General features: G+C 46.8%; 4 protein-coding genes across 4 annotated transcripts; all 4 read right to left on the reverse strand.

Annotated features, from left to right (window-relative positions):
- Positions 1-498: 498 nt before the first annotated feature.
- On the reverse strand, positions 499-3,252 carry LOC128750519 (ornithine decarboxylase-like). The gene is given in 9 exon segments (XM_053850698.1): positions 499-753; positions 832-981; positions 1,089-1,220; positions 1,290-1,370; positions 1,461-1,677; positions 1,752-1,924; positions 1,987-2,160; positions 2,841-2,953; positions 3,240-3,252. Coding segments are annotated over 9 exon segments (1,308 nt in total).
- Positions 3,253-4,783: 1,531 nt separating this feature from the next.
- LOC128750520 (ornithine decarboxylase-like) lies at positions 4,784-7,362 on the reverse strand. The gene is made up of 9 exons (XM_053850700.1): positions 7,353-7,362; positions 7,146-7,258; positions 6,550-6,723; positions 6,314-6,486; positions 5,987-6,203; positions 5,824-5,904; positions 5,593-5,728; positions 5,324-5,472; positions 4,784-5,056 (listed from the first exon to the last, which is right to left on the reverse strand). The coding sequence occupies exons 1-9, from the start codon at positions 7,360-7,362 to the stop codon at positions 4,784-4,786; spliced, it is 1,326 nt and encodes a 441-aa protein (XP_053706675.1).
- A 2,465-nt stretch (positions 7,363-9,827) lies between these two features.
- On the reverse strand, positions 9,828-14,159 carry LOC128750521 (ornithine decarboxylase-like). Its single transcript, XM_053850701.1, has 9 exons — positions 14,083-14,159; positions 12,449-12,530; positions 11,847-12,020; positions 11,618-11,790; positions 10,968-11,184; positions 10,804-10,884; positions 10,398-10,692; positions 10,222-10,328; positions 9,828-10,100 (listed from the first exon to the last, which is right to left on the reverse strand). Exons 1-9 carry the CDS (start codon positions 14,157-14,159, stop codon positions 9,828-9,830), a joined length of 1,479 nt encoding a protein of 492 aa, XP_053706676.1.
- Positions 14,160-19,726: 5,567 nt separating this feature from the next.
- On the reverse strand, positions 19,727-22,108 carry LOC128751149 (ornithine decarboxylase-like). Its single transcript, XM_053851990.1, has 8 exons — positions 21,899-22,108; positions 21,489-21,662; positions 21,256-21,428; positions 20,967-21,183; positions 20,803-20,886; positions 20,545-20,689; positions 20,367-20,476; positions 19,727-20,222 (listed from the first exon to the last, which is right to left on the reverse strand). The coding sequence occupies exons 1-8, from the start codon at positions 22,070-22,072 to the stop codon at positions 19,938-19,940; spliced, it is 1,362 nt and encodes a 453-aa protein (XP_053707965.1). The 5' UTR covers positions 22,073-22,108; the 3' UTR covers positions 19,727-19,937.
- Between the last annotated feature and the right edge of the window lie 65 nt (positions 22,109-22,173).

Genomic DNA, 22,173 nt, shown 5'->3' on the forward strand with positions numbered 1-22,173 from the left:
CTTCTGGAATGTTTTTAAAATAAAAGCACAAAATAGCAACACCATAATCGAGAACACTTCAAGGGCAGTCGAAGTCACATGACTTAAGCTAGCAGAACAAAATTGTGGAAAAGAGTTCAGCTCACCATGTTCGAGAACAAAGCAGAAAAGCAAGTGTTTTGGCCTCAGCTTTGAGCCGCGCAGGCGCATATATTGACCGACGAATCGCAAGGATCAACAAATGTCTGGCTGAATGCTAAATAAGGGCTGTGAACATCTGCCCAGTAGATTGAGACCGTTGGGATTGTGCACTGCACTTTCCTGAACACACGACCGCCCGATGAGGTTCGCCCCCTGCAGGGCAGGTATGGAAGTGTCATGCAACGCATAAACATTTCCCAATTTTATTTAACATTTGAAAAATTCATTGGAAATCAGGTATTTTGACTGAAGTCACCGGTGCATGTCGTGACAGCTGTCTTCTCACCTTGATGGATGATTTGTTATCAAGCGTTATAGTCAACATCCATCCATGTGGAACTTGCCGTTGGACACTGTGAGTACAGCCAGCTTCTGCACTGTCTTGTCAGTGATGTAGTAGTAGATATCGGGGTGATCCATGCCGTTGAAGTCGCTCTGCGGGGTGATGGAGTAGGAGCCAAAGTTGCTGAAGTGGAGCCACTCGCCAACGTCCAGCAGGGGGAGCATCAGGTCGTCCACCATCTTGTCCTTGCTGTCGCAGGTGGGGCCCCAGAGGAGGGAGGGGTACATCGGCTCCGTGATCTCGATGGCCTTTGAGGGACGGAAAAAGTTCAGGTGGGTTTGGAATGAGCATGTGGGAGTCTGTCATACCCGGTGAGGGCGGGGGGCCATGATCAGGTACCCAGGATGGTTGAACACCATACAGAAGGAGCCATAAATCCCATCATTAACGTAGTAGACCATCTTCTTCTTGGCCGGTTTTTCAGATTGATCTGGAAGTAAAGAAGAGTGTCAAACCAGCTGCTCATGAGTGGAGACACTTTTCAGGAGTAAAGACCTCCAATGGATCAATCCCCCCGACCCATGACCCTCTCAGCCTGTGGAAGTGACCCACCAATGATCTCCACTTTCCTGGCGATGACATTCACGGAGAGCGTGAAGGCGGAGTGTGCGAAGAAGCCGCCAGGTTCTGCGATGATCTGGACGCTGCTGCTGGGTGGGAAGTATTTGTCCAGAGCCTGGTTGACAACCTCTGCCACCTGGTTGTGAGAAATCAAAATGTGTTTCCCAGTTGTGTTGAGCCTCGAATACCAGCTATTTGACACTACCATTTCAAATCGTCTGTTTGTATCACGCCCGTCGTATCCGCCTCCAATGTCCAACACCTCCATGTGGAAGCCCATTGCATTCTGTAAGAAACGTAATCTGTGAAACTTTCCATTGAAAAGTGAAACGTATAAACAACAAAAAACGTCCCTGTCTTGAGTGTGCTGACTCACCGCGAGGTCGAAGACTCGGCGTGAATCTGCGATGGCCTTGGTGAAGGCAGAGGAGTCCTTGCACATGACGCCCACGTGGAAGCTGACGCCCATGATGTTGAGGTGCAGCGTCTTGGCCGTCTCCAGGAGGACAGGCACCGCTTCCAAGCTGGCGCCAAACTTTGTGTTGAGTTTGACCACAGCAGTGGCGTCATCAACTTCAATACGGAGGACGAGCCTGGAGAGAATCAAGCCCCAGATCATCAGGAGTTTTCCCGATCTGATCCGACCCCACGCCACTATTGTTGTTACCGTGCTTCTGGACACACAAGGGAAATCTTTTTCAGTTCCTCCTCATTATCGAATGTCATGAGATCCACCCCTTGGGAGCAGGCGTAGGTGAGGTGTGACTTGGCTTTGATGGTGTGCGCGTAAATGATCTTGTCAGGCGGCACACCCAGAGCCAGGACCGTCTCGATCTCTCGCTGTGTGACGGACAGACATGGCAGCAGAGTCTCAGGCACTCTTGAAAACGTCCCACCATTACCTTGCTGGCACAGTCGAACCCGGTGCCCAGAGCACTGAGCATGCGGACGACTGGCTCGGTGTTGTGGCTCTTGAGCGCGTAGTAAGGCTTGACCCGAGGCAAGTTGTTGATCCATCTGAGGTGGTGCTCCAAGATCTTATCCAGATTTCCAAGGTAGAAGGCGGCATCGGCGCCCTGGAGGGATTCAAACACTTGTCATGTGAGGGGAAGCACCATCCCCCGTCATCCCAGGTATGTCCTTAAGTGCTGCGTGGGAGATCCCCAAACAACGCCTCAAAGAAGGCTCTTTCTCAAGTCTGAATGTGTCTCTGAAAGGGAGAGTGCTAGGGGCACCTGCTGGAGGAGGATCCATGTAGAGACCCTCATGCCTTTACCTGAACTGAGGGTCGAATGATGGCTTTGCAAGTGAAGAAAAAGAGCTGAGCTACAGGACAAGCTGACCCCAGCAAAGCACATAAACTATCTTCCTATATTCAGTCAAAATTGAAAAGACTGGAGTTCACCCCAAACGTGATGTGTTGATAGCGACTGTGTGTGACAGTCGAGGTACAATACCGGAGCAGGCCATGAGGGACGCTGCTTCCAGCGACACATTTCAGGTGTCACTCAAAGGGAAAAAAACTGAACTCAGCCAACCAGAGCCCAAATTGTACGACGCCGTATGTGGAGAGAGAAAACAAGGAGAGGTGACATGAAAGAGAAACGGATAGAAGCGGTGGTGAATTTGAGCTGATAGTTTCTCTGAACGGATGATGGACCCATCTGTTCTGTTTACAGGAGATGAAGCCTAACAATTCTCAGGGAAGTCGCTTTGGTCACATGACAAGAAAATGACAAAAATCTGGAGCACTCACCACTGATTTGAAATGCTTGACTTTAGCATCGAGGATGTCGTCGTGAGTCAGAGCGTCGTCCACAATCTCGACTGACTTGTGGGTCCCCGGGAACAGGCGTCGCAGGAGTGATGCTCGAAGACACAAGGAAGACAAGAAGCTCATATGGACTTTTGAAGTGATGTGGGAAAGAAATTGGACTCTTGCAACTTTGGAGTTGTTCTCCAAAGTTGCAAGAGTTTCGTACAGATTTGTATTAATGGCTCTGAATTATCGGGAGGTGCGAGCAGTTCTCTGTATATGGACAGCTGAGCTAAACCCACAGCAACCTCACAAAAAAGTTGACCAAAAAAGAGTGAAATGGAAGTGAAAAAGAGTTTAGAATAGTAGTGAAAGGAAGTAGCAAAAGCAGTGGCCTACCTTGGCGATCCATCTCGTCCGCTTCTAAGACGAGACCTTATACGCACGCCTATATATATCAGGATGAGGGGCCCCTCCCCTCAGCTGATGCTTCTGTGCAGGGGATCCATGTACAGTTTACTGTTGTGCAGTAAACACCATGACGTCGCTGTCAGACCAAGAGTGGGAGCAGTCTGCTCTTCTTCAGGTGGACGTGAAACCAACATGTATAAAGTCATTTCCACAACAAGAGAGACCACACATCGAAGGACAGACGCAGCAGCTGAAGCCAAAAATGACTCATCACAGGACTCGCAAACAACTCTCACATCCGACACATTAATCTGTGGCTGAGATAATCACTCGTAATGAATGTGAGATGGGATTGTGTGAATGGTTCAGTGGTACCTGATGCCCGGAACCTCGCGTCACGAGACACAGCTTAAACAGGCTTCAGTTTAATTGCTGTTTAAATATGTGTCTCCAGAGTTGTCAAGAGGGCAGACGGTTGCTAAGGTGAACCGGTCCATACCAGTTATGCTCATCAGCGCAGGTATGTCTGCATCCTCATTTAAATGAGTCACTTCAGGACAGGAACCTCACAATCGGCCCCCATGACTTTTTTAAACGGCTTTCACAATTCTCCAGCAAATATGAGGTGAGGTCCAGACCTCCAGCTCTCGACTGGAGTCAACCCCCCGTCCCTCTTAAAGGTTGCAGTTCAGGACTCGGTCAGGTGTCAACTTACATGTTGTTATTTGATTAAGTTGATGATTATCTGATTTTTATTAATGAGTTTATTTATTTTAATTTATTGATCATTTGGCTTTGTATTTGACGGATATAAATCTCATCTGGTTACGCACACCAGTCACTTTAATGAGTTTCCTTCAACAGTGTCCGCTATTTTCCAGTTGTTAATGAAAATAAACATCAATAAACACTGACTTTTACAGTGAACACCACATTTATTAGAGGCTTTAAAATAATAAAAAGGACGTCAATGTCATTCACAAAGTAATAATGTGAACCTACTGTTACGCAAGCTTGCAAAGCAGCTAGCGTCCCACTGTCCTGAGATGCCGATAAAACAATGAATCACTTCTACAATTGTCCACAAAACTGGACTGAAGGTGTGCAGTGTTACACATTGACAGATGAGCATCATGTCATTCAAATACACAGAGAGAAGGTTGACTATAGACCCTGTAATAAGGTCCCGTACCCACCGTAAGAACTCCTATATGATGTCCTGAGATCCAGTGCAGTGTCTTGTTATACACACACAACTTGCTGTTATGAGACAGTCAACGGATTAGGACTGACGGGTCTGTTGAAGTTGTCCCGCTATGTCCTCACCATCCCCTCATGTTACCAGCTGTGCAGTCAGGCGACAGGCAGCCACGTGTCACAAAGCGTGAAGTTAGGTACGATGATCCCCACAAACAGGGCACATGATCGCGACATTGAAGTGACGGTTGACGCTCTGAATTGATAAACAGGGTCTACTAGACGTAAAGTTCTCGCCCAGCTCTGCTACGAGACTCTCATCATTGTTCACGGATCTACTCTGCATCCTTCCGTAGCTTGTCGCTGGCCTTCACGAGCATAGCAAGAGACCGGATGGTCTTGTCGGTGATGTAGAAGTAGATATCGGGGTGATCCATGCCGTTGAAGTCACTCTGCGGGGTGATGGAGTAGGAGCCGAAGTTGCTGAAGTGGAGCCACTCGCCAACATCCAGCAGGGGGAGCATCAGGTCGTCCACCATCTTGTCCTTGCTGTCGCAGGTGGGACCCCAAAGTGCCGATGGGTACGTTGGTTCCCCGGTGTCAACGATCTTTGAGACATTAGAAAATGTTTGAGACTGTTACTCACACCAGGAGGCCAAGCGACCAGAGGTGCTGTCCTCGAGGGGCCAACAAATCTAAGCAAAATGTTGGCATGTCACCACAAAGCGGATGTGGATTGCCCTCTGCAATACAGCTTCTGACCCACATAGGAAAGCTGTGAAGTTTACCACAGAGCCACGTCTTCGAATATTGTTCCATTCACAACACTTGAGAAGAACACGCTCAACAGAGGAGAGGAATGAACAGAGATTCACCCTGTGAGGATGCGGCTCGATGAGCAGGTAGCCAGGATGGTTCCCGATGATAGAGAAGGAGCCATGGATTCCGTCATTTAGGTAGTATGACATCCTCCTGTCGCCATCTTTTTTTGAGGGAGAAATAATGGCGCTGCTGTCACTCTTGAGTTCCATCAACAATTAACCAAGAAAGTACTTCAACACACCAAATGGTACCCCAAAATTCTTCACCCCTCTAGCAAAGTCTTTGAGTTAAAAAAGCCGCAGATGACTCTTACCAATGCGCTCAACTTTTCTGCCGATGACGTTGACGGAGAGCGTGAAGGCGGAATGTGCGAAGAAGCCGCCAGGTTCAGCGATGATCTGGACGCCGCTGCTGGTGGGGAAGTATTTGTCCAGTGCTGTGTTGATGACGACGGCAAACTGGAAGGAACATAAGACAGAATGTTTCAACTGCGGGTTTTTGTGTCTTGGGTGTAAGTTGGGTTTTTCTGATAATTTGTGAAATGGTTTTCCACCTTCTCAAATCTGTTGTTGGTATCTTTTCCGTCGTATCCTCCTCCAATGTCGACCACTTCCATGTGGAAACCCATCGCTGTCTGTCAGCAGGTACATGCCAGCATTATTGGACTTCATTCATTGGTATTTGAAATATTTGGATCTCTTTAAGATGCGACTCACTGCGATGTCAAAGACGGTGCGGGAATCTGCGATGGCCTTAGTGAAGGCGGAGGTGTCCCCGCACAGCACGCCCACATGGAAGCTCACGCCCACGACGTTGAGGTGCAGCTTGCGGGCCGTCTCCAGGAGGGAGGGCACCTTGTCCATGCTGGCCCCAAACTTTTTGCTTAGTTTGATCATCGCGCTGGAGTCGTCCACTTCAATCCTCAGCACTATCCTGTGACGATTTGAGCATCCATGAGGTGAGACTTGAGCGACTCGAGTGCCAGTCAAAATTCACTTCTACGGCTTGCTATACTAATCCTAGGAAGAGCCTCGACGACTTACCGAGCTTTGGGACAAATGAGAGAAATCTTCTTGAGCTCGTCCTCATTATCGAATGTCATGAAGTCCACTCCTTGGGCGTAGGCATACTTGAGGTGGGACTTGGACTTGATGGTGTGTGCATAAATAATTTTGTGAGGCGGCACACCGATGGCCAAGACCGTCTCGATCTCTCTCTGCAGACAGAGAGAACTCACCGTGAGGTTCCTCAGAACACAAAGTTTTCCTTTTTTCAATACCTTGCTGGCACAGTCGAACCCAGCACCCAGAGCAGCAAGCATGCGGAAGACGGGTTCTGTCGTGTTGCTCTTCAACGCGTAGTAAGGTTTGACCCGAGGCAAGTTGTTGATCCATCGGAAGTGGTGCTCCAGGATCTTATCCAGATTTCCAAGGTAGAAGGCCGCATCAGACCCCTGGATGAAATCAGTTATCACATGGAATCAGTTGTTGGATCATGGGAGCAACTGAAGCCGGAGAAGTTCTACTCCAACCCTTTGTTTCATGAGGCTTATTTCAAGTCAAGAGTAATGGGTGGGCCCTGAAGAGTCTCCCCATCTGGCTCGGCTCAGGTAAACCTGACCTGCCCCGTGCTGATTTGGAGGCGTGGTGAACTCGGGGTGCATGCGAGGGTGGTGGTGAGGGCAGGTGGTGTGGCAGGAAAAACAACTGTACAAGTGATGGAAAGTGAGCTGAGCAGCAGATGAAGCCACCCCCTACAAGATATCTAAACTAAAGGCAGCTCAAATAGTGGACGTCTTTCTTCCAGTCATTTGCCAGACCCTTGGCGCAGAGATAGGGAGGTAACCGGAGCATTTCAAAAATTTCCAACACTCACCACTGATTTGAAGTGCTTGATTTTAGCACCCAGGATGTCGTCGTGAGTCAGAGCGTCGTCCACAATCTCGATTGACTTGTGGGTCTCAGGGAACAGGTGTCGCAGGAGTGATCCTTACGATACGGTCAGACAGAAATACACTCAACTCAACAAAAGGTCAACAATCAGAGAAGACTGCAGGAGAGTCCCAAAAACACGGCAGCTTACCTTGATCCATCTTGTCGTGCTCTGGGGGAAGACCTCTCCTCACCTGCTTTATATGAGAATGAGAAGCCCCTCCCCTCTGCTTCTCTGCCGGTGAGCCAGGATTTACTCAGATGTTGACGACGATGATGATGATGATGATGAAGGGGCGTGCCTGGGATGGTTTCACGATGGGGCCATCGCATGAGGAGAGCCTATGCGACAATGCATTATAATGCAATGACAATGTTATAACCAAGTTTTCCACTCCTCGATTCCACATGATCAGAAGGAAGCAGTCATGACCTGATGACGAAAAGTCAATCAGATCATGACTAAAATGGTTCAGGAAATGTGATGAGTCACAATTTCAGACAAGGTAATGAACAGGTAATGGATGATTTCTTTCAATGCCTTTTTTAAAGCAAATCTCTTAAACGCAGTGCAACAGTTGGAGCAGGTCCAAATCCGTCTCCGGGGTGAAGTAATGGAGTGTCTTCGCTCCCTGCGCCGGTGATGGACCTATACTGGGTCCAGAGGGACCTGGGAGAGACTCACTAGCACACACACCTGTGATGCAGTTGCCAAGTAGGTCATTGAGCAACAACCAATGTTGCACAATCAAACCATGAAGACAAACATGTCATCAGTCAGGTCTTTTACCCAGGAACGTGACGCCACCACAGGATGCAACCGACGTAATGACTCACATTCGAGACAGTTCACATGAGTGGCACCTGGTGTCAGGAGCGAGACAGGTCGATCGAGATTGCAGTGAAGATAAGTTTCTATAGGGATGTTCAAGAGAGTCGGAGGGTGTCGCGGTAAACCAGCCCAGACCAGTTGTGCTCGTCAACCAGGTATGTCTCTATCATAAAGGAAATGGGTCACGGAGGAAGAGCAATCTCACAACATCCTTTGTCTTCCCTATTGTTAAGATATTAAATATAATCTTATTGAGTTTTTCAAACTTTCTCAAGGGTTTACATCGAGTTCATTTCTTTTTTTCTTTAGTAAATTTGTTGAACATGACTGGCACCTGCTTCTGCTGCTGGTGTGACCTTTCACTGACAAATATCTCTGCGATGGTCACATGGTTTCATGGCATTTCACCAGGTTTTGGTTTGTTTACGTGTGAGTAGATTAAATATGGTGATTGATCACAAATGAATTCAAGAGTCATGAATCAGTTCTGTGACTTGTATGGGCTCCAGGCCCAATTGTTCTGGGAAAGGTGGGAAGCACATTTTGCATACTTCTGATTCAGACATGTCATTTTATTGACCATTTTGAAGTTCACATTCACACTGCAGGTCGCTCTGTAAACAAACGTCACTCAGCTTGTGTCAACATGACCAGAGGATTTCACCGAAGCAGCGAATAATCATGACTTTCCTACACCTCTTATAGATATATAGAAATAAGACATAAAAATAAAACTTTCCATATTCATACTACATTCATCAGAGAACACCCACAGTGGTGGAGCACATGAGAGAGCGAGGGCCAGCAGAGCATTGTCATTAGAAGTAGCAGCAAGCTAACCGCGAAGCACGCGCGCACAGACGTCCTGACCGAGACATAAAATGTGCCCATCGATCGTCCGGTTAAACTCAAGAGATCCCACATCATCCGAGCCGTAGTTCCACGCCGTCGCCATCTTGGAAAGGTCACATTCTGGATTAAAATAAAAGATGGCTTTGTTGATCAGCCGCTGAAGCTAACAACAATCGCATAAATATGTGCGTATCAAGTTCATGTCTGGAAGATTTTTGCCTCTTACTTCGTCCCTATAAGGATGGAACATCTGTGGATATGAGTCAGACGGACTGATGCGTGACACGACATGACTCGGGGATAAAGAGGAAATTTAAATAATACAAAAGTGCACTTTGGTTTTACCGTCTTTGCACAATATTTACACAACAAAGATGTGACATGGGAACGTAGTTAGCTCGCAACATAGCTCGCTTCCACAGGTCATTTCCATGAATCTAAATAATCATCTCTATAATGCTCCTCACGAGAACAACTGAACGAAATAAAGGTAGCTTGAGAAAAGGTGCCACTCTTCAGCACAGCAGTGTCTAGTACACAACTTCACGAGCTCACAGTCACATGCAAGTTTAATTATTAAAACTTTCAAGTATTTTCGTGCAACTATGAGAAATTGAATTTCAGGCTAAAGTGACAGCATGCATTTTAGGAGCCTTATCTTCTTCGGACAGCTGCAATAATTTGATTTTCAGAAACGTAGGAAGTGTAATGAAAGTGTCAGGGATAGGGTCGACCTCCGGGGGGCGGCGTGGACCACTCAGATCAGTTTGGTACAGTGACAATGAGGATCGAAGCAGTAAACTGGAGGATCAACACGGTGGATCGAGCTCCACATGATCGCTACTGGGAATTGAAAAACAGGGTCTACTGGAGGTAAATGGCCCTCACCCGGCTCCATTGCACATGACCTTCATATGTGAACCTTCACGCCGGCTGGCGGATCTACTCTGCATCCTTCCGTAGCTTGTCGCTGGCCTTCACTAGCATAGCAAGAGACCGGATGGTCTTGTCGGTGATGTAGAAGTAGATATCGGGGTGATCCATGCCGTTGAAGTCGCTCTGCGGGGTGATGGAGTATGTGCCGAAGTTGCTGAAGTGGAGCCACTCGCCAATGTCCAGCACGGGGAGCATCAGGTCGTCCACCATCTTGTCCTTGCTGTCGCATGTCGGACCCCAGAGGACAGATGGGTACATTGGCTCGCCGATCTCCACGGCCTTTGAGACAGTAGAAAAGGTAGGAATTCTTAGTCGTGACACATTCTCTCAGGAAGGTATGTGTGGCATTCAAGTCACAGAGGAAAACACAACTCATTGAGAGGCTGGAGAAGAGATTCACCCTGTGAGGATGCGGCTCGATGAGCAGGTAGCCGGGATGGTTCCAGACGATAGAGAAGGAGCCATGGATTCCGTCATTCAGGTAGTATGCCATACTCTTTTCGCCATCTTTTAGAGGGAATAGAGACTTCAGCTTGGCTCACACTCGATAATTCACCAACTGCATTGGCACCTCACTGGTATCTCGACACCTCACTGATCTATCTAACTGGGGTAAACACATCATGGGGTACAGAAGGTGGACAATCATCTGCAGGGTTTTGATTGGCTCTGTCAAAGCCATAGTTCTCAGGGTCATTCCTTTGATTTCGGGCACTGAATTCTCACCATTGCGCTCCACTTTTTTGCCGATGACGTTGACGGAGAGCGTGAAGGCGGAATGTGCGTAGAAGCCGCCGGGTTCAGCAATGATCTGGATGCCGCTACTGGGCGGAAAGTATCTGTCCAGCGCTGTGTTGATGACCTCTGCCACCTGAAACGAACAGGAGGCAAAATCTATTTTATGACTGTGTGTAGCAATTGTATCCCATCTGTTGTGTCTCAGTCAGGAAACATGGAACATGAAACGGTGATGTTTTTCCACCTTCTCAAATCTTTTGTTTGTATCTTTTCCGTCATATCCTCCTCCAATATCGACCAGCTCCATGTGGAAGCCCATCGCTGTCTGTCAGAAGACACAGGCCGGCATGAGTAAGGTGTTCTGATTCCGAAATTAAAATATTCGAATTTCTTCGTGATGCGACTCACTGCGATGTCAAAGACGGTGCGGGAATCTGCGATGGCCTTCGTGAAGGCGGAGGTGTCCTCGCACAGCACGCCCACATGGAAGCTCACGCCCACGACGTTGAGGTGCAGCTTGCGGGCCGTCTCCAGGAGGGAGGGCACCTTGTCCATGCTGGCCCCAAACTTTTTGCTCAGTTTGATCATCGCGCTGGAGTCGTCCACTTCAATCCTCAGCACTATCCTGTGACGATTTGAGATACGGTAAGATCTCAAGAGGCCAAATGAACATAACTGTTCCACAGAATGGTTGGAGCCGATTCCACAGGTCCATCGTATTTTATTGCAAAATGCATTTTTCCTGTCAAAAAAGGCACAGAACCGAAAGCCTTTTCTGACTTGGTGAGCCACCAAGCTAAGAGTGTTGGGCGCTTGCTGTGTCTACACAGTCCACCTCATCCTCTGCACGTCCGAGGCCACTCGAGGGCGCTGCAGATTATTCTCCAGGTTCAATGTAAAGCCAAGTTGGTAACGTACAGCCCATCCAAAGTGGTTGCCTCAGTCAGACTAGGAAGACCTGATCAGTGTTTTCACTGGGCAGTGGTGCAGATGATGCCTGGTGTACCGTACGACTATGAGCACTCGCCTGCCTAATGCCCGGGAAAGTCTAGACTTACCGCGCTTTGTGACAGACGCAGGCAATCTTCTTGAGCTCGTCCTCGTTGTCGAACGTCAGGAAGTTCACACCTTGGGCGTAGGCATACTTGAGGTGGGACTTGGACTTGATGGTGTGTGCGTAAATGATTTTGTGAGGCGGCACACCGATGGCCAAGGCCATCTCGATCTCTCGCTGTGGTCAGAAAGAAATCGGCGTCAGATTGTTCAAAACACCTTTAAATGGCCTACCTTGCTGGCGCAGTCGAACCCGGTGCCCAGAGCGTTGAGCATGCGAACAACTGGTTCTGTCGTGTTGCTCTTCAGCGCATAGTAAGGTTTGACCCGAGGCAGGTTATTCATCCATCTGAAGTGGTGCTCCAAGATCTTGTCCAGATTCCCGAGATAGAAAGCCGCATCGGAACCCTGGATGAATTGAGAACAGGTTATCGCACCCGATTCATCGCAGGAGTGCCTGAATGGAGTTCACCTGAGACTGAACACTCCTGAAGCAAGAGAGCTTCTACTCCGAGTCTCTTGTTCAATAGATGACCCCTGGCTATAGGAACACCCCTTCAGGCTCACGACCAAAGGTGAGTAAGCATTTAGCAATTAGCATTTAGCTCTGCATCTCCAACTGAAGGGGCAGGAAAGACCTTGTTGGGTTCTTAATTTGGCTCTTATTTGTGGGCCAATTTCAAGAAGTTCCAAAGACAGATTTGCACCTTCCATCACGTCCCATTTAGAGCTGAGACAGACATCATCCTATCAATCTGTGTTCCTGCCTTGAACAAGGAAGTGTTTCTCCTCATACGGAGGCTTCGGTTCAGAGTCGGCAAACGTGGAAAACTTACCACAGACTTGAAGTACTCCACTTTAGCATCAAGGACGTCATCGTGTGTCACACCGTCATCCACAATCTCAATTAGCTCGTGGCTTTCCGGGAACAGAGTTTGAAGAAGTGAGACTTTGAAAAAAACACAAAGATGTTTCAAAATATCAATTAAAGGACCAGTCTTGTGCTCATTTCAGGGGTTTCTACATGCCAAGCTTCTGCTCGCAAAAGACTAAATCTGGATACAATAAAATGAATCGTCTGATCGTATGGATGGCAACAAAATCAGGTAAAAAAAAAAAAAGAAGAAAAAGAAGTGGTAACTGTTCCTTGAATCTGCCATTACAGATAAAAGGTTTTGCTACTCTTCGGTCACCTCTCCAAGGTCTGTTGCACAGCTAGCATGCTAACAGCAGTAGATCTGGACGAAATGATCGGGATGACTCAACTGTTACGTCATACTGACGGTGACATAATGTTCACATGTGTCGCGATCTGGCATCACGAGTCACTAACATGAGACGCTCTCATGGAACAGGATGCCGCTCGACATCCAACCCTCCAATGAGGCATTCGAATTCCGATAAAGAAGATTGATCCCTCAGCAAACTTCCTCCCGCAGCAATGCTGGGAAATCAAACGTCTCCGTGTGACCTCTTGGTTTCCGGAGACTGCATCGCAATATATAAACAATATCATCAAGAGGTAAACACAGCTCAGGTGCGCTAAGCTCCACCACGGCTCTCGTAAAAGGATCAAGCACTCAAACCCACAGACAAATGTCACGCCTGAATGTCACTCTCATGTTTAAACATGTGGGAAAGAAAACGCTGGATGCCGGGTATCAATTCTGGACCGTGGTGAGGATGAGAGAATACACCTCCCTAAAGTTCACTGTATTTTTACCTGGTATGTTTGCACTCATTTCATGTACTTCTAAACGCACTCTGTCGTTGTGGCGGGAAGTTAAACGTGAATATGCGACACAAAAGCAAGGGGCTAGATTCCGAACAATGTTAACGCTAGTGACAGAGACCTTCCTATCTCACACCCAACGGGTCACAAAAAACGTGCTCACAGAAAAACAGGGTCGCACAACCAGCTATAGATGTTGGTACAAAGCCTGAACTTCCGCCTTCCTACCTCACGCCAGAGGAAGGCGGAGAGGAGGGACGCTCAGTGAACTGAAGGGATGAAAACAGTTGCTCCGAGTTCCTCTACTCAGGTGGCAACAAGGTAAGCCATAGTTTTTGGGGGGAAAATATGAGGTCTACCTTTGATGTCGGAGGAAGTTGTGAAGGTTGGGTTTGAAATGGTCCAAGAGCTAACCACTGGGAATTCCAAGTCTGGGACATTGGAATTGAAAATAGAAATAGAAATTGGAGTTTTGATTTGACCTCACAGCAAAGACTGCACCATCATCACCAAAAGAGCACCATTTACCTTAATATTTACACGTGTCCTTTTCACAACAAATGCAAAAAAACACTATACATTTAACATGGAAAAAATTAGAAAGACTTTTCACCGTACAAAAGAAGTGAGAAGTGTTCAAATACAAAGCGAGCGGGTTGGTTCTTGCATGAGAGTCACATTAGATCCCACAATATTCACAAACATTGCTGAAGAAGCCATTCCATGAGTGGCCCTTACCTTGGTTCTCGGACATGTCCATCCTCCTGAGCTGTCGCGTCTCCAGTCAGAGTAGGCGCAGCTTTTCTGTGGGCCATATTTATCCTGAGCCGGGTGCCCTCCACGGGGGTTAGTCAACGTTTGCTTATTTGAGGAAGTTGATCAGATGTAGCTGAGCTGCGAGCAAACACCAAAGGAGGCGTTTGAAGTAATCTGCAGTCCAAAATAGACTCGCAGGACTTCTGAGGATAACTGACGCGATGAATGTTTAAATCGTGAGCAAGCAGCGCCACATACACAGGGTGCTACTAATGGAATCTAAAACGGGGCTGTGATTTCTTTTTGCCGAAACCTCACCTTCATTTGACTGTCCAGCGGTCAACACACTCTCAGAGACCAAGGCAGTAGGTGGGTTCCAGGTGTGTGCCGGGACTGTATGAAGCCCCCTGGGACACAGAAAGGAGGGAACTAGGCACAAACGTGTGCAGAATACAAGCGAAGCAGCTCATGGTTTTCAAGTTTTTCCGGGCAAAATTGCTCCATTCGATAAGTGCCATAGAAGAGGGTGGGCACGGCCCACATGCAGGGGCCATGTCCACCAGTCAACAGTCCAGAAGGCTGCTGCCCACACAGCCATCATGGGAGAAGACGATGAAGAGGAGGGTGTTCTAAAACCGAACCTCCGAAGGGGTGGAAGGGGTCGCCAGTCATCCTGTCTGGACTTCAATTCTCAAAGGCTTTTCAAACAGGCACTCATGAATGACAAGCCCAGGCCGCCTCTCAAATCAGATTTATTTTTTTTAACTTGAGAACATTAAAAACATGTTGTTTTTCCTCCCTTGCAGGTTATGATTATATTGTCAGACTTGTCAGACCACCCGTGTTTGCTTGTCGCCCCACTTCTTATTTTACATCATAATAATGATTTTACAAGTTATTTCTTTCTAAACATATATATACATATCTATTCTTGTTGTTGATAAATGAACAGTCTAAGACACCATACACCATAAACATCAAAAACAGGCATCAGCTATGGGGAAATCCGTGTCAGGAGTGGAAAGATTTATATGGGTTTAAAGTGGAATACATGTTACGTTTGTGAAAACTATTCAGCCACCTGGAGAGAAGTGTTAAAATATTGAGGAAATTTACAACACGACTGTGTTCAATGTTAAAAAAATGTGCCGAGCATTTTTATGCTGGAAGGTTGAAGTTGATCTTATCTTATTTTACGTGGTATGAATACTATAGAGCAGGAACAATGGAGAGCCAGACAGCATCATCAGTTGGTTTCAAACTCTTATTTTGGAGGCAGCACAGACACAAAGATGAAACCGCTGTCGCTTGCTTTGAAGCGTCTGAAATGTTCTGGAGAAGGAATAAGAATGAAATGTGTCAGGTTTTATTCAATGAATGAGTTTAAGGTTCATAGATTCATTTCACTTCAACTCAAAAAGGCCCATGGTAACACTTTAGGTCACTAGTTTGGATCAATAACTCTGAAATAAAAAGGACTACGCTGTGGGAAAAAAAGGTATATTTCACTGATCAATGTTGTAATACTGTGAAAACCCCTGGTACAAGTGCTACTTTTTTTTCATGAATTCATTTAAGTCACTTAAACAGATATTTGTTATGAGGAGATGATCCATATGAGTTAATATTTTATTTAAAACTGATCAATAGAATCCGTTTTTTCCATTATACGATAATGAAAAGCATAAACCATGGAGAAGAATAGATTTAATTGTTTTGATTTTATTTGTTTGAGTGAGATTATGAAAATATTTTGTGGGAAAAAAAACTTTTTATAAAGCCTTCATGATGAGGAGCAATGTTTATAAGCAAATATTGTCAGGTTAAAAATACTTTTCATGACTCAACAAAGGGCACATACGGATACGATACATTACAGAGATGAGTGAGCGGCCAGGTCGGCAAAGGCAGGTGAGACCAACACGCAGGGAACGTGGCTTCTCATGACTCTCTTCTCACCATCTCACCAACAGTTGTCAATCGGAGCTCATGCATCTGGACTGGACTCTGATTAGAGCAGGCGTGGAAGAGGACGACGCCACCGTTATGTCACTCTGCGGGTGACATAATGTGCCGTCATGTAACCATGGTGCATCCCAAATAGCGGCGCGATGATAGGCGAGAGGCTCCCGTGTTTGTCTTTGCTCCGGGGCGCCTCTGAGCTCCACAGCTTTCCGTCAACCCTCCGCTGAATCATGGATTACAAGTTTGTACCAAGATCTTTGATCCCTCTGCAAACTTCCTCCCGCAGAATGCTGGGAAATAAATACATCTCAGGTTGACCTCTCACTTTCCGGAGTTTGAATTACGATGTTTAAATATTATCATAAGGAGGTAAACACGGCTAAGCTGCAGATAAAAACTAAGTTCCCTGCACTGTGGTGTCGTGAAGGGATCAAGCGCACAAACACACAGCTGATGATCGCCAGACAAATGTCACGCCTGAATGTCGCTTTAACATTTGAACATCATACGGACAAGAAAACTCCGCAATCAGGAGGATGCCGCGTTTCTATTTGGAAACAGACACTCGACGAGCCCAGTCCGCCTCTCAAATCAGATTTGTTTTTTTTTATTTTAACTTAGTGTATTTTATAACCTGAGAACATTAAAAACATTTTGCTTTTCCCCCTCGCAGGTTATGATTACATTCTCATACTCTCTTTACCACCCATGTTTCCTTGTCACCCGCTTCTTATTTTACATCATAACAATGATTTTAAAATGCTTAAATCTATTTATATATATATATATATATATATATATCAGGTATTTATTTGATTGATTTTTAAAATAAACAAAATGTTTTGAAAGATAAAATAATTACTGATGTTTTATATATAATTATGTACATATATAATCATTTTTTAAAAACGCGTATTTTTATATGTGAACGAAAAATACATTTTAAAATAGTATATTTATTTTATTGATTTTTTTTACTCAATAAAACTTTTTAAAACTTTTAAACACTGTATTCACCATTGTTTCTTTCTGCTGGCCAATGACGTTTTTCTACTTTCTTCTACTCCGGTACGACGTCACTTCTTGATCTTTAGTGAAAGTAATGAATCCCTACACAATGCTGCGCTGCTAGCATCACTTGAGGGGAGAGAGTTCGATCAACAGGACAACAAAATGGTGGAATATTAAATTCTTCATATCCAAACTGTGATGAAATGAAGAGTGATACAACAACGCACCCTGAGACTGGGCTCCATTGACTCCCAAACTTCCCACGAGGAGCCACTTCAGAGTCCAACAGCACAGTGGGCTGGAACCCGCCTCCTCTGTCAGCACTGGCTGTGGCACCCGCCGGGACAAGTGGAGGCAGGTCCTCAGTTCCTGGTGAGGCCAGGTGTCAACCAACGAATCGTCCCGCAAGATTCGGACACGTTTACCGCTGAAGTGTCAGGAGACTGAGGCGGGGAGCGCACCTCCTCCAGGGAAAGCATTATTTCAATGCATTTTAGGGTGCAACTGAGTTGAACAAATCACAACAAAGGGGGCGGGGTCAGGTCTCGGGGTGAGCTTGAAGCGGGCAGAGGTGGCGAGCGGGACGACACTGGACCAGAGGGCTCTGACCTTCTCTCACTTTGACTCTGCAGTGGGGTTTTCATTTTGTCTGCAGGAATATGTGATAGAACTTTGGCCCGGATGACACACAGGAGTCCAAGTACACAACACCAACAACATATTTGCACACATTCATATGGGTACTACTGCCAAGCAGCAGGGGGCAGGATTGAATGACCTCATGACAGCAGGCCACAACTCAGCCTCATTGTGACAGAGTGGGGGAAGGAAGGCACGGACATGGAGCGAACCGTAACTCTTCAAAATAAAACTCTTCACAGCTAAAGAGCAACACTTCTGGAGACAGTGGCCGACCACTGGCACCACGCACTGGGCGAACGATAGACAAAATGCGTTCACCTTCACAGGCACTAAATATGTCAATGTACTGTAGATATCAAATCCAGACATGAAGACATTAGAGGAGAGAGGAGCTCGACTCACAGCCCAGCGTGTTGGCTGCCTCGCCGTGTCACTGCAGGGTCCAGGTCAGGCGTCTCTCGGCTCAGACATGGGCAACAAGGTCGAGTGACTCGGCTCATCCACCTCACACACACACACAAGCTCCGGCTCAGCAGCCACAGAAAACACACCTGCCATAACAACTCATGCCACACCTGCACTGATTGGGCAGGTGAGGAAAACAAGGTGTGACCACACACAACTGCACCAAACCTCCAAAGAAAAAGTCACTATAGGTTGTCCTGTATTCCTGCTTTATTATTGTCTGTGTATTCATGGTAGAACAAATCTCAAAAAACAAACTTCTTGGGTAAATAAGCTGAGAAAAGTTACGTTATTTGGTTACGGAATATGTCAAGGAGTGAAGGTGCAATACAATGGAATGAGTGTATCGATATGAAACTACAAAGCAACTCCTGAGGCCAAAGAATCCTTTGGAACATTCCAGGATCCAGACTGTGATCCAGATCAGATCGCTCCCAAATGATTTGGTCCACATCCCGTTTCTACGGTGGCTGGGAAAGTTCACAGCAAATGCAAAACGCTCAACAAATGCACCCACAGAAACACAACAACATTGATGCATCTGCAAAAGCCGCATCAAATGTTTCAGAGGACTGAATGACTGAAGGAGAAAGTGGCGAAAGATTTCGGAAAATGTGTGTAGGTCGTCGGACATTTAAAATCCGTGACATTTTTGTGCGTGTAATCGTAATAACTCCCAGAAGCGCTGGTGTTTGTCACAGCCGGGCAGGTGGTGGGCGCCTGGTCGGACCTGAAGCGCCACCTGCCTGCGTGCTCTCCATGGTGAGATTTGTTGGTTGGTAAGCCACCACGAGTGGCGTGAACACACCATATGTTGATGCTACTAGTGGAGCTTTAGTTGTGATGTAAATTCCCCATATACCTTGAATTAGCTTGGCTCGCGCTGCACGTCACTAAGTTAGCTTGGTCGTGCTAACGTCAGGTCACTATGATGTTGTGGCTGAACGTTGTCAGCACAAACGAAAAAGTACAGCTGACAACAGTTGAGACACACAATAGTTTTGGGCAACGTTCAGTGTGTTGTGCGCCATCACGTGGTTGATAAACAGTCAATCGTATGTCGAAGATAGTTCCAGTTATATATATACACAGTGCTTGTCTTTTATTTCTCACCGGTCATTATAATTATTTCTCCCTGATTAAAACAGGACAAAAACTATGAAGAGTTAACGTGACTAAAATGTGACGAGGATTTTCGTCCAAAAGACTAGAACTAAGACGAAAACTGAAATGGCTGCCAAAAGCAACATTGGAATGGAGGTAAAAAAAACAATTACTGACCAGTTTGTTTGTTTTTTTATGGAATCATCTGTGAACAAGACCTGAAGGATAAGGACTTGCATATCAAGCAGAACAAGTATTGCTGTATTTGCTTTTTCATGGAACTTATAAACCTTTTTGTTTCAGTTTTGTCGCATTGTTTTGCAGTTACACAATGATGTTGTCAACGTATAGATAAATATAGATATTAAACAGGAGGAAACATATATCAGAAAAGGAGTCAAAGATGAAATCAATTGATGAAAAAAAGAATGTAAATAAACCACAGTGTTTCATTTATTTACAAAACAGTTTCAGGCTTTGATGATGGATTGTGATGACAAGGTTCGAATCTCTGTTATATCTGGTCACATGAGTTGTTAAAGCGGATTTTCATTAAATCATTATATTTAGTTTCCAGTCATGTGACCTGTGAATGCGTGGCACAATCTTTTTCTGACTTAAGTTTGAAGCTGTGGCATCATCGGAAGCGATTATCCGTGCAGCACGATACACTTGTCTGACTTGGCGGTGGCCTCCTTCAGCAGCGCCGCTAGTTTTTGGACATTCTTCACGGACACGACATAATATATTGGCGTGCGCTTGAATCCATTGAAATCGCACTGCAGAGCGATGGAGTACGACCCCATGTTGCCGAAGTGGATCCAGTCCTCCGCCTTGCTCTCGGGGAGCATGGTCTCATCCAGAACTTTGTCGACACTGTCGCAGGTGGGGCCCCAGATGACAGAGCGATATTTGGGCTCATTGTCGTCCACGGACTGCAAAGAAGCCAGAAAGTTTTCATGAATACATTTGCAAGAGAATAGACTGCAGTTTTCAACAGGCAGATGAATTCAAATACATATGAACACAGAAACATAGAAACACACAGCAACAGCATGTCATATAGGCAAGTGTGTCACCCGGTGGAGTTGGGGGTCCAGTTCCAGGAACCCGGGATGATTGACCAGCAGAGAGAAGGATCCGAATCGTCCCTCGTTGATGTAATAGTTGATCAGCTTTTGGTTGTTCTCTGGAGAGGAAATGGCGAGTGTCACAAGCTGCCGTCACGGCCGTCTTTACAAAGGGAAAAAACATTACCGTCCGTCACGACTCTTCTGGCGGTGATGTTGGTTGTGAGTGAGAAGGTGGACTGAGCAAAGAATCCACCTGGCTCGGCGATGATTCTCACGCCGCTCTCAGGAGGAAAGTGCTGATCCAGACATTTGTTGATGACCAGCGCACACTGGAGCGCAAACGTGGAAATATGAAGGTTGGTTGAATTTGGAATTTAGAATGTCCTGCAGCGCCCGAGCCCATTTGAAGTGTCGCCATGATGATGGCAGGAGTCACGTTTACCTGTTCCAAGTTCATCTTGGAATGGTCTTTCCCATCATACCCGCCACCGAGATCCAGGAGCTTCATCTTGAACCCCATTGTTGCCTGTAAAACTCTGACGTTACTGACTGCTTACAAGATACCCCTGTCGGTAATGATGTTGCACCGCTGGGGCTTTGACGTACCGCGATGTTGAAGACCTCGCGGGAGTTGGCGATGGCCTTGGTGAAGCAGGAGCTGTCTCCACACAGGACCCCCACATGGAAGCTGACCCCGACCACGTTCAAGTTGAGATCTTTGGCAGTCTTCAGGAGGTTGGGCACGGCCCTCATCTTGGCACCAAACTTATCATTGAGTTTCACAATTGAGTAGGTGTCGTCCACAGCGATCCGGAGCACCAACCTGTGACACATACCAAACAGCAATGAAGTTCCAAGAAGGGCCAAACAGCTGAAAGGGATTGTCATGGTTCACCTGGCTTTGGGAAAAAGTACAGAAATCTTCTCCAGCTCGTCCTCACTGTCAAAGGTCATCAGGTCCACTCCTCGACTGTATGCGTACTGGATATGAGTTCTGGCCTTGGTGGTGTGTGCGAAGATGATCTTGTCTGGCGTGGCTCCGTGAGACAAGACCATGGCAATCTCACCCTGTGTTCGGCGAGGCGTTAGGGGTGTCCAGAATTTGGGGTTTACTGAACAAACACCGACCTTGCTGGCGCAGTCGAAGCCAGTTCCCAGGAGGCTCAGCATCCGGACCATGACTGGGGAGGGGTTGCACTTCACCGCGTAGAAGGGTGTGACTCGAGGCATGTTGACCTGCCACCGGCGATGGTTCTCCAGCAGACGGTTCAAACTGCCCACAAAGAAGGGGTCCTGGCAACCCTGTGGGGACAAGTCCTTGTTGTGTCCTGCCTCACTTGGTCATGGGGAGAACAAGTCAACACTCGCTCTGTTGCCTCTAGAAATGACCCCTAAGAGGTTCTCAAGGCAACCAGTGATGCCTTACCCTTCAGACCAAGCAATCTTTCCGGGATCCTTAGACCATAATCTTACTAAGAACCTTCCGGGTGCGTCGGAGATGGCAGGCCTGATGTCACTGGAGAACTGCTGCGACTCACCGTTGCCTCGCGCTCTTTTATCGTAGCAGCAGTGAAGTCCTCGGGGGTCGTGCCATCCTCCAGCACATGGATGAGCTTGTGATCCTTTGGAAACACCTCTCGCACCCAGCAATCTTTCAGGAAAGATTCGGACAATAAGAAATGAAACGGGCTTCTGGTGATGTGAACAGTCATAGTAGGTCCATATCTGCCCTGCCTCTCACTGCAGTGCCATAACATCGGTAATGTCATCGGACTCCAGCGGACGATGGCGCTCCATCAGTGAACACATTTAC

Source organism: Synchiropus splendidus, chromosome 19, assembly GCF_027744825.2.
Source record: "Synchiropus splendidus isolate RoL2022-P1 chromosome 19, RoL_Sspl_1.0, whole genome shotgun sequence".
NCBI classification, from domain to species: Eukaryota; Metazoa; Chordata; class Actinopteri; order Syngnathiformes; family Callionymidae; genus Synchiropus; species Synchiropus splendidus.

Coding starts and splice junctions, on each gene's coding strand:
- LOC128750520 (XM_053850700.1), bottom strand. Junction 6,204..6,313: donor CTCATTTGTCCCAAAGCTCG/GTAAGTCGTCGA, acceptor AAATCGTCACAG/GATAGTGCTGAGGATTGAAG. Junction 5,057..5,323: donor TCGAGCCGCATCCTCACAGG/GTGAATCTCTGT, acceptor AATGTCTCAAAG/ATCGTTGACACCGGGGAACC.
- LOC128750521 (XM_053850701.1), bottom strand. CDS start 14,159: ATGGCCCACAGAAAAGCTGCGCCTACTCTGACTGGAGACGCGACAGCT. Junction 11,185..11,617: donor TGCGTCTGTCACAAAGCGCG/GTAAGTCTAGAC, acceptor AAATCGTCACAG/GATAGTGCTGAGGATTGAAG. Junction 10,885..10,967: donor GCACCGTCTTTGACATCGCA/GTGAGTCGCATC, acceptor GTCTTCTGACAG/ACAGCGATGGGCTTCCACAT.
- LOC128751149 (XM_053851990.1), bottom strand. CDS start 22,072: ATGACTGTTCACATCACCAGAAGCCCGTTTCATTTCTTATTGTCCGAA. Junction 21,429..21,488: donor GCTTCGACTGCGCCAGCAAG/GTCGGTGTTTGT, acceptor CGCCGAACACAG/GGTGAGATTGCCATGGTCTT. Junction 20,690..20,802: donor CCAAGATGAACTTGGAACAG/GTAAACGTGACT, acceptor TTTGCGCTCCAG/TGTGCGCTGGTCATCAACAA.